The sequence below is a fragment of the Phyllobates terribilis genome, unplaced genomic scaffold (assembly GCF_046119375.1).
Source record: "Phyllobates terribilis strain yellow unplaced genomic scaffold, ASM4611937v1 Scaffold_1__5_contigs__length_1240528914, whole genome shotgun sequence".
Taxonomy (NCBI): Eukaryota; Metazoa; Chordata; class Amphibia; order Anura; family Dendrobatidae; genus Phyllobates; species Phyllobates terribilis.
Genome location: NW_027362761.1, coordinates 1,155,443,382 through 1,155,460,793, shown reverse-complemented (window position 1 = coordinate 1,155,460,793; position 17,412 = coordinate 1,155,443,382). Strand labels below are relative to the sequence as shown.

The 17,412-nt window shown below is 47.0% G+C and overlaps 1 protein-coding gene across 2 annotated transcripts in view; it reads left to right on the top strand.

Moving 5' to 3' along the window:
* RAB28 (RAB28, member RAS oncogene family) overlaps positions 1 to 17,412 on the top strand; it is a 158,385-nt gene that overhangs the window by 47,983 nt on the left and 92,990 nt on the right. For both annotated transcript variants that reach the window (XM_073648580.1, XM_073648588.1), the window contains exon 4: positions 7,946 to 8,075. In XM_073648580.1, coding sequence (XP_073504681.1) covers positions 7,946 to 8,075 — 130 coding nt within the window. The remainder of the gene's footprint in view (positions 1 to 7,945; positions 8,076 to 17,412) is intronic.

Sequence of the window (17,412 nt, the reverse complement as noted above, 5' to 3'; positions counted from 1 at the left end):
ATTGCTGGAATCAGGGTCTATCTACCTACATTATGGTGCTCTCAGATTACTTGGCAAAAACCTGCTGACAGATTCCCATGAAGTCCTGTGCACAAATTAGGTGAAAGTCAGCTGAACCTGCTTTCCATCTGACGTGTTTGTGGGCCCTCCCAACTCTTGTCTTTCGGATGGTGAAAAGAGACAAATCGGTCATTGAAATTTCAACAGTTGATCCCTTTTTTTTTTAAAGGGGAGATAAGTCGCACTTTTCTCTCTCTGTTGAAAACGCATGAAAGCTAGGCCGTTGGTGGATGGAGTTCAGAGCTAGTTGTCTGACAAACATACTGCTAACGGTAATTTCATGTGTATGGCCACTTAACACAGAAGATGGCTGTCAGCTAATATCTCACTCAATAAAGATCTATCATCGGAGATGGAGATAATCCGCTGCCTGACTATCCTAACGTCTACTAATCGTAGATACGTTTAAGAATCACACAGACAACAGGTTTGTAATCCGCTTTGAGTGCGGCAGAGGAGCACTCCGTACTCCAGGGGAGGAGCACGCCGTATTCCGGGGGAGGAGCACGCCGTACTCCGGGGGAGGAGCACGCCGTACTCCGGGGGAGGAGCACGCCGTACTCCGGGGGAGGAGCACGCCGTACTCCGGGGGAGGAGCACGCCGTACTCCGGGGGAGGAGCACGCCGTACTCCGGGGGAGGAGCACGCCGTACTCCGGGGGAGGAGCACGCCGTACTCCGGGGGAGGAGCACTCACTGTACTCCGGGGGAGGAGCACTCACTGTACTCCGGGGGAGGAGCACTCACTGTACTCCGGGGGAGGGGCACAATATGCAGGGAAGGAGCATAGTATACTCCGGGGGAGTATGCGGGAGAGGAGCATACTATACACCAGGGGAGGAGCAGAATGTACGGGGGAGGAACATGATATACTCTGGGGTATAGAATCATAGAATGTTAAAGTTGGAGGGGACCTCCAGGGTCATCGTGCCTAACCCCCTGCTCAATGCAGGATTCACTAGATCATCTCAGACAGATGTCTGTCCAGCCTCTGTTTGAAGACGTCCATTGAAGGGGAACTCACCACCTCTCGTGGCCGCCTGTTCCACTCATTAATCACCCTAACTGTCAAAAAGTTTTTTTCTAATATCTAATCTGTATCTTCTCCCTTTCAGTTTCATTCCATTGCTTCTAGTCTTTCTTTGTGCAAATGAGAATAAAGCTGATCTCTCTACAATGTGACAGCCCTTGAGATATTTGTAGACAGCTATTAAGTCTCCTCTCAGTCTTCTCTTTTGCAAGCTAAACATTCCCAGATCCTGCAACCGTTCCTCATAGGACATTGTTTGCCGACCGGTCACCATATTGGTTGCTTTTCTCTGAACTTGCTCCAGTTTCTTCATGTCTTTTAAAATGTGGTGCCCAAAACTGGACACAGTATTCCAGATGATGTCTGACCAAAGAGGAGTAAGTAGATAAATTGGCATGCACTCTGTCATTAGGCGAGGTGCAGATGCAATGTACTGGTGAACCCAAGACAATGTATTAGCGTTAATTCATCGCACTCTCTTAGTTGTGATAAATATGTAATTTATTGATACAGCATAAATCAGATTAATCAGACCAGTGATGAGTGGCGACAATATATTGGGACGTTTCGGCCTAAATTGGCCTTATTCAATCCAGTCGCTACTGCAAAGAGAGGATAATTGTATGAGTACAATGTGAAAATAATAAACAATTAATCGTGAAATTACATAGGAAAATAACACATTAAACAATAATTAAGCAAATCATACAAAATCATAGAAAAAAATTCCAAGTTTGTTAGGTGGACGTATAGAGCACCAGGAACTGGAAAAGGGGAGGAGAAAGGGGAGAAACAAACTCGTACAAGTTGAAGGTAAGAAAATATAAAGTAGTCATGGTACAGAGTACATAGAGATACACCAGAAAACCTTACTTGCTGCTGGCTGATGTAGGGGTCGAGGATTTAGGCTATTCTTAAGACCAGGAGTGAGATCTCTGTAGGGATAGACTGAAAAAATATAGGTGTTATGGTATAATAGGAGCTGGATCTGCTGCTGTAGGTTAGGTAATGGAAGGAGGATACCTCTTAGTGATCCAGGTAATGCTGGTTTCAGTAGTTCTAGAGAGGAAGGGGATGGTGGCATTGGGTGTCACTCAAATTGCACTGTGCAGATGAAGTATAGTAAATCCTTCAAAAAGGTGTACTTACTAGTAGAAGTCAGTGACTGTCCAACGGCAGGGCTGAGCTGGTAGTGGTGAGTAGCGGCGCGGGCTGCGCCTTGCTTATGGGAGGCCGTGCTCAGGGACTGTGACGGGCGCCCTTCTTAAAGCCCGCATTGTGATTGAACATGAAGGGGCGCCGCGCCCGCGCCGCTACTCACCACTACCAGCTCAGCCCTGCCGTTGGACAGTCACTGACTTCTACTAGTAAGTACACCTTTTTGAAGGATTTACTATACTTCATCTGCACAGTGCAATTTGAGTGACACCCAATGCCACCATCCCCTTCCTCTCTAGAACTACTGAAACCAGCATTACCTGGATCACTAAGAGGTATCCTCCTTCCATTACCTAACCTACAGCAGCAGATCCAGCTCCTACTATACCATAACACCTATATTCTTTCAGTCTATCCCTACAGAGAGATTGTTTAGATCTATTTGAATCCTCTCTCTCTTCTCTGGTATTAGCTATCCATCCTAACTTTGTGTAATCAGCAAATTTAATCAGTTTACCCTCAGTATGCTCCTCCCCAGCACAATCTGCGGGAGAGAAGCATACTATAACACCAGGGGAGGAGCACAATCTGCGGGAGAGGAGCATACTATAACACCAGGGGAGGAGCATAATGTGTGGGAGAGGAGCATACTATAACACCAGGGGAGGAGCACAATGTGTGGGAGAGGAGCATACTATAACACCAGGGGAGGAGCATAATGTGTGGGAGAGGAGCATACTATAACACCAGGGGAGGAGCATAATGTGCGGGAGAGGAGCATACTATAACACCAGGGGAGGAGCATAATGTGTGGGAGAGGAGCATACTATAACACCAGGGGAGGAGCACAATGTGCGGGAGAGGAGCATACTATGCACCAGGGGAGGAGCACAATGTGCGGGAGAGGAGCATACTATGCACCAGGGGAGGAGCACAATGTGCGGGAGAGGAGCATACTATGCACCAGGGGAGGAGCATAATGTGCTGGAGAGGAGCATACTATGCACCAGGGGAGGAGCACAATGTGCGGGAGAGGAGCATACTATGCACCAGGGGAGGAGTACAATGTGCGGGAGAGGAGCATACTATGCACCAGGGGAGGAGCACAATGTGTGGGAGAGGAGCATACTATAACACCAGGGGAGGAGCACAATGTGTGGGAGAGGAGCATACTATAACACCAGGGGAGGAGCACAATGTGTGGGAGAGGAGCATACTATAACACCAGGGGAGGAGCACAATGTGTGGGAGAGGAGCATACTATAACACCAGGGGAGGAGCACAATGTGCGGGAGAGGAGCATACTATGCACCAGGGGAGGAGCACAATGTGCGGGAGAGGAGCATACTATGCACCAGGGGAGGAGTACAATGTGCAGGAGAGGAGCATACTATGCACCAGGGGAGGAGAACAATGTGCGGGAGAGGAGCATACTATGCACCAGGGGAGGAGCACAATGTGTGGGAGAGGAGCATACTATAACACCAGGGGAGGAGCACAATGTGTGGGAGAGGAGCATACTATAACACCAGGGGAGGAGCACAATGTGTGGGAGAGGAGCATACTATAACACCAGGGAAGGAGCACAATGTGCGGGAGAGGAGCATACTATGCACCAGGGGAGGAGCACAATGTGCGGGAGAGGAGCATACTATGCACCAGGGGAGGAGCACAATGTGCGGGAGAGGAGCATACTATGCACCAGGGGAGGAGTACAATGTGCAGGAGAGGAGCATACTATAACACCAGGGGAGGAGCATAATGTGCGGGAGAGGAGCATACTATGCACCAGGGGAGGAGCACAATGTGCGGGAGAGGAGCATACTATAACACCAGGGGAGGAGCATAATGTGCGGGAGAGGAGCATACTATGCACCAGGGGAGGAGCATAATGTGCTGGAGAGGAGCATACTATGCACCAGGGGAGGAGCACAATGTGCGGGAGAGGAGCATACTATGCACCAGGGGAGGAGTACAATGTGCGGGAGAGGAGCATACTATGCACCAGGGGAGGAGAACAATGTGCGGGAGAGGAGCATACTATGCACCAGGGGAGGAGCACAATGTGTGGGAGAGGAGCATACTATAACACCAGGGGAGGAGCACAATGTGTGGGAGAGGAGCATACTATAACACCAGGGGAGGAGCACAATGTGCGGGAGAGGAGCATACTATGCACCAGGGGAGGAGTACAATGTGCAGGAGAGGAGCATACTATAACACCAGGGGAGGAGCATAATGTGCGGGAGAGGAGCATACTATGCACCAGGGGAGGAGCACAATGTGCGGGAGAGGAGCATACTATAACACCAGGGGAGGAGCATAATGTGCGGGAGAGGAGCATACTATGCACCAGGGGAGGAGCACAATGTGCGGGAGAGGCGCATACTATGTACCAGGGGAGGAGCACAATGTGCTGGAGAGGAGCATACTATGCACCAGGGGAGGAGCACAATGAGCGGGAGAGGAGCATACTATACTCCAGGGGAGGAGTACAATGTGTGGGAGAGGAGCATACTATACTCCAGGGGAGGAGTACAATGTGCAGGAGAGGAGCATACTATACACCAGGGGAGGAGCATAATGTGCGGGAGAGGAGCATACTATGCACCAGGGGAGGAGCACAATGTGCTGGAGAGGAGCATACTATGCACCAGGGGAGGAGCACAATGAGCGGTAGAGGAGCATACTATACTCCAGGGGAGGAGTACAATGTGCAGGAGAGGAGCATACTATACACCAGGGGAGGAGTACAGTGTGCTGGAGAGGAGCATACTATGCACCAGGGCACCAGTTGACTAACTGTCAACTGAAGAAGGTCATTAAGACCGAAACGTTTTGTGTTATTTCTGTGTGCAGATTAAGTTCCACAATAAATCTTCCCTTACAAAGGACATTTGAGTGCCGAGGCTTTTTGAACTATATTTTTTACCTGATGACAGATCCTTTCTAACAAAGCTTTGGGGGCAATCATGTTCAAATGTTCCATGAGAAAAAAAAATTGTTTTGGGGGTTCTTACCCTTCATCAGTACAGATCTGCGTACTTTTTCAGCATACTGGGATGTCCTTGGCAAATCGCTTTTGGGGTCTGGGTTGCTAATCATCCATAGTTTAAAAAAAAGCATGGTTCATGTCCCTCCTTCCCCAAAAAAAAAAAAAAAGTTTCCCATTGCTCATGCGTAGTGCAAACACTCACAGATAACGCTGCAGTAGTGAACTGGAGGGAGGAGCAGGACAGCATAGGACTGGAGGAACGAGCAGGACAGCACAGGACTGGAGGGAGGAGCAGGACTGGAGGGAGGAGCAGGACTGGAGGGAGGAGCAGGACTGGAGGGAGGAGCAGGACGGCTCAGGACTAGAGGAAGGAGCAGGACAGAGCAGGACAGCGCAGGACTGGAGGGAGGGCAGGACTGGAGGAAGGAGCAGGACAGCGCAGGACTGGAGGGAGGGTCAGGACTGGAGGAAGGAGCAGGACAGCTCAGGACTGGAGGAAGGAGCAGGACAGCGCAGGACTGGAGGGAGGGTCAGGACTGGAGGAAGGAGCAGGACAGCGCAGGACTGGAGGGAGGGTCCGGACTGGAGGAAGGAGCAGGACGGCGCAGGACTGGAGGGAGGGTCAGAACTGGAGGAAGGAGCCTGACAGCGCAGGACTGGAGGGAGGGTCAGAACTGGAGGAAGGAGCCTGACAGCGCAGGACTGGAGGGAGGGTCAGAACTGGAGGAAGGAGCCTGACAGCGCAGGACTGGATGGAGGGTCAGGACTGGAGGAAGGAGCAGGACAGCGCAGGACTGGAGGGAGGAGCAGGACTGAAGAAAGGAGCAGGACAGCGCAGGACTGGAGGGAGGGTGAAGACTGGAGGGAGGAGCAGGACAGTGCAGGACTGGAGGGAGGGTCAGGACTGGAGGAAGGAGCAGGACAGCGCAGGACTGGAGGGAGGAGCAGGACAGCGCAGGACTGGAGGGAGGGTCAAGACTGGAGGGAGGAGCAGGACTGGAGGGAGGAGCAGTACAGCGCAGGACTGGAGGGAGAGTCAGGACTGGAGGAAGGAGCAGGACTGGAGGGAGGGTCAAGACTGGAGGAAGGAGCAGGACAGCGCAGGACTGGAGGGAGGAGTAGGATAGCACAGGACTGGAGGGAGGGTCAGGACTGGAGGGAGGAGTAGGATAGCGCAGGACAGGAGGGAGGGTCAAGACTGGAGGGAGGAGCAGGACAGTGCAGGACTGGAGGGAGGAGCAGGACAGGGATGGTCTGGAGGGAGGAGCAGGACAGTGCAGGACCTATATGGAGGAGCAAGACTGGAGGGAGGAGCAGGACTGGAGGAAGGAGCAGGACAGTGCAGGACTGGAGGAAGGAGCAGGACAGTGCAGGACTGGAGGAAGGAGCAGGACAGTGCAGGACTGGAGGAAGGAGCAGGACAGTGCAGGACTGGAGGAAGGAGCAGGACAGTGCAGGACTGGAGGAAGGAGCAGGACAGTGCAGGACTGGAGGAAGGAGCAGGACAGTACAGGACAGTGCAGGACTGGAGGAAGGAGCAGGACAGTGCAGGACTGGAGGAAGGAGCAGGACAGTGCAGGACTGGAGGAAGGAGCAGGACAGTGCAGGACTGGAGGAAGGAGCAGGACAGTGCAGGACTGGAGGAAGGAGCAGGACAGTGCAGGACTGGAGGAAGGAGCAGGACCGTGCAGGACTGGAGGAAGGAGCAGGACCGTGCAGGACTGCAGGGAGGAGCAGGACAGCACAGGACTGGAGGGAGGGTCAAGACTGGAGGGAGGAGCAGGACTGGAGGGAGGAGCAGGACTGGAGGGAGGAGCAGGACAGGGCAGGTCTTGAGGGAGGAGCAAGACTGGAGGATGGAGCAGGACCTATAAGGAGTAGCAGGGCTGGAGGGAGGAGCAGGACTGGAGGGAGGAGCAGGACTGGAGGAAGGAGCAGGACTGTAGTGAGGAGCAGGACAGCGCAGGACTGGATGGAGGCGGAGCATTGAGACTTAGTCAATCAGTGGTAATCGCGGGCTCTTTCCTGCACTTACCGCCTGCACCGCCCTTAGTCCTCAGCTCCTCTGAGAGACACCGTTCCTGTCTTGCAGGCACTTCAGCTACCACTCCTGCTCTCTGCAATACTTCAGTGATTGCGGTCCCTCAACTGACTCTCCCTTCTGCCACAAGTTGGGTTACTGGTTCTCATTGGATTGAAGACAACCAGATTATCATGTATCACCTGGGTCTATGAGAACCAGAACCAGCATTAATGGCCTCCATCCCACCTCCCAGCCCCTCTGCTCTGTATTGATCTGAGGCAGGACCCCTGCACCTATTTAATAGCACTCCATCTTCCTGATCATAGACTATTTCTCCTCCGATCCTCCCAATCTCCATGGATCCTGATGTTACTCAGCAGTTGTGCTCTTATCTGTGTTGAAGCCATTATCTGATACTAAGCTGGTGTTTGTTAGTGCCTCCACCACCTACAGATAACCTCCGATAATCCCGCTGATGCTCCCCGATCATTAATGTTTGTCATGAGATGTAAACAGCGTAGATATCTGGGTGTCTACAGTCCCTCCGGCTGCACTGTGTATCCGTCTCATAGTTGCAGAATGAATAGACGGCACCGGACTTGTGGCTCTGCGTCTTACCCCGCCGTCTATATTCTTTCCCTATGTAATAACTATGATACTCGGATCTCCATCTCTTTCAGGGCGTTCTCCTGGTCTACGACATCACCAACTATCAGAGCTTCGAGAACCTAGAGGATTGGTTTTCTATGGTAAAGAAAGTAAATGAAGAATCAGAAACCCAACCGTTTGTTGCTCTTGTAGGCAATAAAAGTAAGTCCAATGTGAAGACTTGTATTTGTGGTATATACGGTACTCGAAATAAAGGGCAACTCTATAGGTTTCCAAGTCATCAACCTAAAGTCGGTTAGAAACGCTCTCTGGAACAAATTAACTTCATGCTGTTGTTTTTATTATTATTATTATATATTTTTTATTATTATTTTATTATTTTTATTTTTGTTTTCTTTTTATTATTATTTATCATTTTGTATTGATGTAAAATATAAAATTACTCAAAATAATAATAAAAATAAAACAAAATAACAATAAAAAAATACAAAAATAATAATAATTTATTTATTACAGCCCACAATACTATTAGATTTTAAGTACATGGTCCTCTTTGGAGGCAATTTTCTATTGATATATTTTTTACAAATATATAGTTTAATTTAATTTTTTTTTATGTATACTCCTTTTCACATGTAAAGCACCATGGAATAAATGGCGCTATAATAATAATAATTTAACATTTTGCGCCATTTGCCTACTTTAGCGTCTGTGTTGCATTGTTTATTGCTGGATACAGAATGAGTTAACTGAGGGTCCATTGGTGAGCTCTTTCTTACTGGGAGTTTGTGGTGATAAATGAACTGAGATGAGCTGATAAGGAGGAAGAGAAGAGCTCATTGAGCATGCGGTCATAAATCAGCTATGGGCTCAGAAGAACAAAGATAAGGGTGATAAACTACAGTCAGAACAAGCTAACTGACAGATTCTCCGTTAGCTCCTTCTGCTGCCATAGACCGTGCAACGCAAAGGACTATAGGAGACAAATGGTGTAAAATTGTTAATGAAACCAGTTGTACAATATGTTTAGACAAATATATATGCATTTGAAGGGATTGTCTACAGGATATGTGATCACTTTCTGACGGCTGGGACACGCAGCGATTGGCGGATCAGGGATTTTTATCCCACACGAGGCACTTTTATTCCCTTAAGAATAGAGCAGCAGTGCCCATGCCCGACCGCCACGCCATTCATTCTCTATAGGCCCGAAAATGCCAAGGACCGCGCTCAGCAGCCGCATAGGGAATGAATGGAGCGGCGGTACAGGAGGTGCACTGCTTGTCTGCTTGTGTATTCTTAAGGGGACAGAAGTGCCCAGCGATCAACAGGTTATCGCCTCTCCTGTGGAGGATAAGAAACAAAGGGGAACAACGCTCGGCTGATCACTTTTTTGTTTTTTTCTTTTAGCGATCAGTGGGGGTCTCAGCCCCAAGACCACCATTGGTCAAAACTTCTGATAAGTTACTATGTCAAGTGGTGGTGTTGTGTTTTTTTTTTATAGATACGCTTTAAATGTGGCTTCTGATATTGTCGGAGACCATTAGCGTATGACGGGTGCAGGTCCGACCCCTGGAGACATATAAGAGGCGTTAGCTTCTTCACTGCATTATTTGCCCCAGTGGTTCCCATATGATTGTGGCAGTGCCACGTACTGTGCCACCATATCTTATTGGTGAAGATACAATGTTGCTTTGATCAGATTGCCGTCCATGTTTGTCTATTCCATTTTCTTTCATATTTCTGGTGTCTGTTGTGACTTCTAGTATTGTGCCGATCATTCCTCGTTGTTTGTACTGGTGTCCTGGGGTCCTGGATTCGATTCTGACCATGGACTAAATCTGCATTGAAGTCATATATTCTGTGGCTTTCCTTGGCTTAATTTGATGTCCTCCCCTACCTCAAAAATGCAGTGTGAGGGTAATTTGATTCCTATAAAATTGACTCTACTAAGGCCTCCATGCACATTAGATGTCTTTAATTAGCAGTCTCTCCCGTGACTGGCCGTCTCTCGGCAGTCCAAAATCGAACATGTGTGATCCACATCTCTCCCGACCATCACTCGTCCGTATCCCCCATACACGTTAGACTGTCGACAGGTTAGGCCGATATTAGTCTGTGTTTGGGGGGTCTAAAGAGTTGGGGGATGAGGTTGGATTGTGTGAGAATAGTGCATCACAAATGTTCGCTGTTATAGACCTGCCCGATTTTCGCATCCGCCTCCCCCCATCCACGGCAAACCACATTACTGTGAACTGGATGCATTGACCCCCCCCCCCCCATTCCAGTAACTATGGAGGTCCCGGAGTCTGACCCCCACTGATCTGACACTCATCGCCATAAGGCACTTTCTACATCATACCTGTTACAAACATGCTTTCCTTCAGCTTATTTTCGTGTTCTTAAGTAACCCTGCCTGCCTCGCCTGTTCACTCTCTAAGATGCCTCCAAAAGTGTCAGGCCGACATTCCCAGCAGAGATATTATAAACAGATATTAGCCCAGGATGCATGGGAGCTGCACGTCCATTGATTGATAGCCCCCCGTGTCTCAGGGCAGTGGTTATCTACAACCTCTACGAGGGTAGGAATTATCAGGCACCAGTGTACCACGTATGGATGAATGGATTCACCATAAGGATATTAACCAGACCTGTTCTCCTAGTCTCTAATATGGACTAATAAGTCAGATTTTTAAACAGTCGTCTTGACAGACGGGGGCAAGGAGAGGAGAGTGTCAACCCTAATTAAGAATGTTGACTGGATGTACTCTGCAACATTGATTGATCGTCTTAGTATGGATATCTCCCTGCAAAAAGCGATGCTCTGTTACACCGTGAAGTTTAAAGGTTACGCGCTAATGTACTTTGTAACTGGAGTTTTCAGCTTTCAGCCGTGATCTATGAGTATAACACTTCTCTCAGAAACTAAGTTGTCAATAATTGGCTTAGCTTAAAGCTTGGGACACACATTTCGTCTCATTATTATATATATATATATATATATATATATATATATATATATATATATATTTTTTTTATTATACTATTATTTTTTTGTGAATTCGAATGCTTTGAAAAATATAGGTGTTAATGGGTTTATTTTTATTAATTTACAAAATGTAAAAAGAATGAACAAAAGAGATCAATATTTGATGTGACTGGCCCTTTGCCTTTTAAACCGCACCAGGTATTTTAGGTATACTTGCACAGAGTCTGAGATTTTGCGGGATTGTAGTCGGGTGTATGAGTAGCCAATTATACCAAACAGGTGATAATGATCATTATCATATGTCGGTTGAAACATTAACTGAAACAGAAACCACTATGTAGGAGGCTTAAAACTTGGTGAGGAGTAGCCAAACTATGCTATAAAGGAGAGGGTGTGAAAGACCGTTTCATGTCACAGGTCATTCACCATGGTAAGACAGAGCACAGCAACATGTTGCAGGGTAGTTATACTGCATCAGCAAGGCGTCTCCCAAGCAAAGGTTTCAAAGCAGACTGGGGTATTAAGATGTGCTGTTCAATCTCTTATGAAGAAGCACCACGACATAGACAACGTTCAGGACTATGGATGTAGTGATCGGCCAAGCAAACTTAGTGCAGCAGATGAGACACCTTATACCTCGAGATCGGAAGATGTTCAGTAGTGCCATCAACCACTGTTCAGAAAAGTCTGGCCGGAAGTGATCTTTGTGGAAGAATTGCACATATAAAGCCATACCTTCCACGTTACATACACATAAATACATATGTCAAAGGTATAGCTTTTTAGCCATATTTTTCCATAAAGACCACTTCTGGCCAGACTTCAAATATATAATATCTATGTACAAATCCAAAAGCTTGAAGCTCGAAAATCTTCCTAGAGCTGAAAAGTAGCTGGTGTAGATGATTAAAGGATCCTTCTTTTTTTGTTTTTTTTGCTCTCAAAGTGCTTTATCAATGGATCTAACCTGAGGACGGGAATGGTTTACTCCGGAAATGCGTTGTCAATAAAGTAATGTTTCTTTCACCCAGTTCCAGCCCCGGCTCATCTGTTGTTTTACATTGGACCAAAATATTGCATAACGAGAAGCAAGAGAGTTTGATGAGCTGCTGCTCCGGCCTTTGAACGTCAGCGTTAGATTTGTGCCCAAAATTAGTAAAAAAAACAGCAGGGTGATTGGGGAGCTCATGAAGGGTGGTGGGCATAAAAAACAAAAACAGCAAAAAATAACCCCCTCCTTTCACAGAATATATTACTTATATTCCCCGTCTAGGTAAGACAAAGTTGCTGTTGACCAGTCTTGGACTAGTCATCCGTGCCAGCTTTTTAAAGTGTTTTCTCTGAAATACCACAGTTTTCAGAGTAAAATGTTCACAGCTGCATGGTTTGGACAGCAGGAATCTCATGATCTGTTCCCTTTTTAATCTTCACCTATTGTGCTGCAGAACTCCTCCCCCCAAATTTACTAAAAGCAAGTTGTTTTTCATCTTCTGCTCTGTTACATACTTTGGAGCTACAGCCTGTTCATGGTTACTATTTTCACTTGTCTGCTAGCTGGGACTTTTTCCCTCCTCTATTCCCAGCATGCATTGTTGCTTCTGCGATTGTCTATTGGCTTGGCTGCCCAGAAGTGAAAGCTGACTTTTCCATATGCAGTTTAGCAGACAGGAGAGCAGGAGCATAGAGATATATAGCAGGCAGGAGAGCAGGAGCAGAGAGACATAGTAGACAGGAGATCAGGAGCAGAGAGACAGCAGGCAGGAGAGCAGGAGCATAGAGATATATAGCAGGCAGGAGAGCAGGAGCAGAGAGACATAGTAGACAGGAGATCAGGAGCAGAGAGACAGCAGGCAGGAGAGCAGGAGCATAGAGATATATAGCAGGCTGGAGAGCAGGAGCAGAGAGACCTAGTATACAGGAGATCAGGAGCAGAGAGACAGCAGGCAGGAGAGCAGGAGCATAGAGATATATAGCAGGCTGGAGAGCAGGAGCAGAGAGACCTAGTAGACAGGAGATCAGGAGCAGAGAGACATAGCAGGCAGGAGAGCAGGAGCATTAGAGATATATAGCAGACTGGAGAGCGGGAGCAGAGAGTGACGTAACAGACTGGAGAGCGGGAGCAGAGAGACGGGAGAGCGGGAGCAGAGATACAAAACTTACACCTCCACTTCCTGTAACCTCTCCTGGTGTCTCTGCTGCTGGAGACGGATTACACTTCACAACAGGCAGTGACAGCAAGTTGCACAGAAGGGGAGACACCCAGTGGCCGGCACATAGTAGTGATTTTTCCGAGGTAGGACAGCGTAATTAATAAAGTGATTAGTAAAATGTCTCGTTAACACATCTGTCAGATGAGATCAGATTACAGGCACCATTTCACATGTATACGTATATACTATATCTTAATGGTTAACAGAAATGTTAGAAGTGTGCTAGAGCTTTGTCTTGGGTGAGACTTTCAGTGAATTGGCTTCTAGAATGAATTGGTAAGGTTTGCATGGAGAAGTGCACAGAATGGTTTTCATAAGTAAATGCAGGATGTTCTGAAAGCGTCTCCTTCCTGTTAGAGGTGGCAGGAGAGTGTTAATTTGAGCGCTGGCATCAAGCACAATTTATGGACCTAACAAAACACTGCATTATGTGTTTCATTTTATACTCCGGGTAAACATTCATTTTCAGAACCTCCTTAAGAAATGTTGGTGGGTCCATTCATAAGCTCAGACCTTGGGAAACACTCGGGTATTGAGCCGAATAATGTAACTGGAAAGTTGTTATTCTTACATTAAGCTAATCCCGAGAATCCATTAAGGCTCTGTTTATCAAGATACTCACCGCTGTGAGTAACGTTTCTCGTACCTCCCTACTAAAATTATTACATTCCAAATAGGATGATCTCATAGGCTTCAGATTCAGTGTAAATTGCGGCCATGAATGCAGAACCTCGAGAGTATTCTTGCTTTAGAGCACATGTAATTTGTATTTTACCTTCCTAGGTTAGTGCAAATGTCATAAAGGATGAAGAGGAATTATTCATTTCCTAAAATAAATGAATTACAAGCTACACTGTGACTGCAATTGCTACATTTATTTTCTTTTTGGGGTCAACTTCTTGTGGCGTTGGTCTGCTCGCTAAGAGACCAGAAAGGAGTATGAGGCCGCTAATCAAGGCCGTGCCAGCACCCGATGAACCCAGGCGAGTTTTGAGGCCCACTACACCTGGGAGACCACTCTGCCCAGGTTTCAATTTGCAGTATTCACCATGCATCTATTGCGGATGTACGTACTATGTATGTAGCGCGCTCAGGAGTCTGCTCTATAAAGCATGAGTGCCGGCTTTCTTAAACAGCTGGCACTTGAATCTATCTGCTGCGATCAGAGCTAGAAATTCCACCAGGTTGTCAATGTTAATTGGGACGTTGTCATTTAAAGGGAATCTGTCAGTCATATTTTTGCTGCCACATCTGAGAGCAGCCTCATGTAGGCAAAGAGAAGTTGAATTCAACAAGGTATCACTTAGTTTACTGGGTGCACCCGTTCTCACACAATCAGAGCTTTTAGATTTAGCAGTGAAGCAGAGCTGAGAAAGCTAACCCCGCCCACACCAGGCTTTGTATATACAATGTTCATAGACAGTGAGCTGCTTATCACAGGAGGTGTCCCATCAATGATAACCTCCTGGTGCTAAAACAATCATTGTAAGCAAACAAAACCAGAGCTTGATAATAATAATAATAATAATAAGTTTATTTTTATAGCGCCAACATATTCCGCAGCACTTTACAAATTTTAGGGGGGACTTATACAGACAATACAGAATAAGCATATCTCATATCGAACGGAGTGAGGGCCCTGCTCGCGAGCTTACAGTCTATGAGGAAGTGGGGGAGACACAAAAGGTAAAAAGTACATATATTGTATAATGCAGCCTTGATATACTGAATAGGATAAATAATAATACATGGACTGGTCGCCAGCCAGTATGTGTATAGTCCTGACAGAGGCTTTTATGTGCATGGTTGGTTTGAACCCGAAGTTGAAGAAGATTTTAATATGGGGGAAAGCTGGGATGGACAGAGTGTGTTTAGGTGATACGCCAGTCTAAAGAAATGTGTTTTTAGGGTTCGCTTGAAACTGTGGGTATTGGGAATTAATCGAACTGTCCTGGGTAGTGCATTCCAGAGAATTGGCGCAGCACGCGAGAAATCTTGGAGACGGGAGTGGGAAGTTCGGATTATGGAGGATTTTAGTTTCAAGTCATTTGCAGAACGGAGGTCACGTGTAGGGTGGTAGACTGAGACAAGGGAGGAGATGTAGGGGGGTACTGAAGCATGGAGCGCTTTGTGGGTAAGCGTGATAAGTTTAAAACGAACTCTATATTGGATGGGTAACCAATGCAATGACTGGCACAGGTAAGAGGCATCTGAGTAGCGGTTGGCGAGGAATATGATCCTGGCTGCTGCGTTCAGGACGGATTGGAGAGGGGAGAGTTTAGTAAGAGGGAGACCGATTAGTAGAGCGTTGCAATAGTCAAGACGAGAATGAATAAGAGCGACAGTAAGAGTTTTTGCCGAGTCAAAGGTGAGAAAAGTCCTGATTCTTGAGATGTTTTTGAGGTGTAGATGACATGAACGAGCGAGTGATTTGATGTGAGGAGTGAAAGAAAGATCTGAATCAAAAATGACCCCAAGACAGCGGGCTTGTAGCTGGGGAGTAATGGTTGAGCCACAAACGGAGATGGCAATATCGGGCACAGGTAGATTAATGGAGGGAGGAAAGACGAGTAGTTCAGTTTTTGACAGATTCAGTTTTAGGTAGAGGGAGGACATAATGTTAGACACAGCAGAAAGACAATCACTGGTCTTTTGTAGTAATGCAGGGGTGATGTCCGGAGCAGAGGTGTATAATTGGGTGTCATCAGCATAGAGATGGTACTGAAAACCGAATCTACTGATTGTTTGTCCAATAGGAGCGGTGTATAAGGAGAAAAGAAGGGGGCCTAGGACTGATCCTTGAGGAACCCCGACAGTAAGAGGAAGTAGGGAGGAGGAGGAGCCGGCAAAAGACACAGAGAAGGAGCGGTCAGAGAGATAAGAGGAGAACCAAGAGAGAACCGTGTCCTTGAGGCCAATAGTGCGGAGCATAGTGAGGAGGAGCTGGTGATCCACAGTGTCAAATGCTGCAGAGAGATCCAGGAGAATCAGCAGGGAGTAGTGACCATTAGATTTAGCTGTTAGATCATTAGAGACTTTAGTGAGGGCAGTTTCAGTAGAATGTAAAGAGCGGAAACCAGATTGTAAAGGGTCAAGAAGAGAGTTGTCTGAGAGATAGCGGATTAGACGGGAGTGGACCAGGCGTTCCAGGAGTTTAGAGATAAAGGGAAGATTGGAAACAGGTCTGTAGTTGGCCGTGCAGTTCTGGTCGAGGGATGGTTTTTTAAGTAATGGTTGTATGCTGGCGTGTTTAAAAGAAGAGGGAAAGATACCAGATGAGAGGGAAAGGTTGAAAATTTTAGTTAGGTGAGAGGTGACAGCTGGAGCAAGGGACTGAAGGAGATGTGAGGGAATAGGGTCGCTGGTGCAGGTGGTAGGGCGAGAAGATGCAAGGAGCCTGATCACTTCATCTTCCGTGACTGGTTCGAAGTCAGAAAATGAGCAAGATACAATGTGGCGGGGGGGAGCATGCATAACATTTGGGGATTGGGAGAAAATTTCCTGTCGGATATGGTCAATTTTTTCTTTGAAATAGTTAGCCAGATCGTCAGCGCTGAGGTCGGTGGTCGGGGCCTGTGCTGTTTGATTGAGGAGAGAATGAAACGTGTCAAAGAGTCGTTTAGGATTATTGGAAAGTGAGATGATGAGGTTGTTAAAGTAGGTTTGTTTGGAGAGGTGAAGGGCAGAGTTATATGTTTTCAGCATAAATTTATAGTGGAGGAAATCTTCGGGCAGATTTGATTTTCTCCACAGCCGTTCAGCGCACCTGGAGTACCTCTGGAGAATAAGAGAGGCATCGCTGAAATCTGTGTTTTAACCCCTACAGCTTGCTGTCTTCAGCTTACATAGCAAAAACCTTCTGACAGATTCCCTTTAAGAGACTGGAATTGGTGTCCCCGCCCCCCCCCCATCCCCTCTCGCCTTAACATGATTGTGGGCTGCCATTGTAGCAGCTGTGGGACTTACTGATGGCTTCCGTGTCCTCCATGTTTGTACAACTACGTATAGACCAGGGGTCTCAAACTCGGCTGGGTATATGGGCCGCACACGGAAAAAAAATTAATTTGGGGGGGGGGCTGCATTCTTTGCAGGACAAAGTGACATTTTTAGTGATACCATTTCTTTTTCTATATACATTTTGAACATTTTTGCGGTTTTATTTTTTATAGCTTGGGTCATTACAGATGTGGTGATAATAAACGTGCACTTTTTTGTGTTTACTTTAGTTTAGATATAAAGCAGCATTTTTAGTGGCAAAATATTTTTTCATGCTTTATTTTGAAGTTTTTCTGCCAAAATCTTGTATTAATGTGCCCTACCCTGGTCTACATCTTGTAAT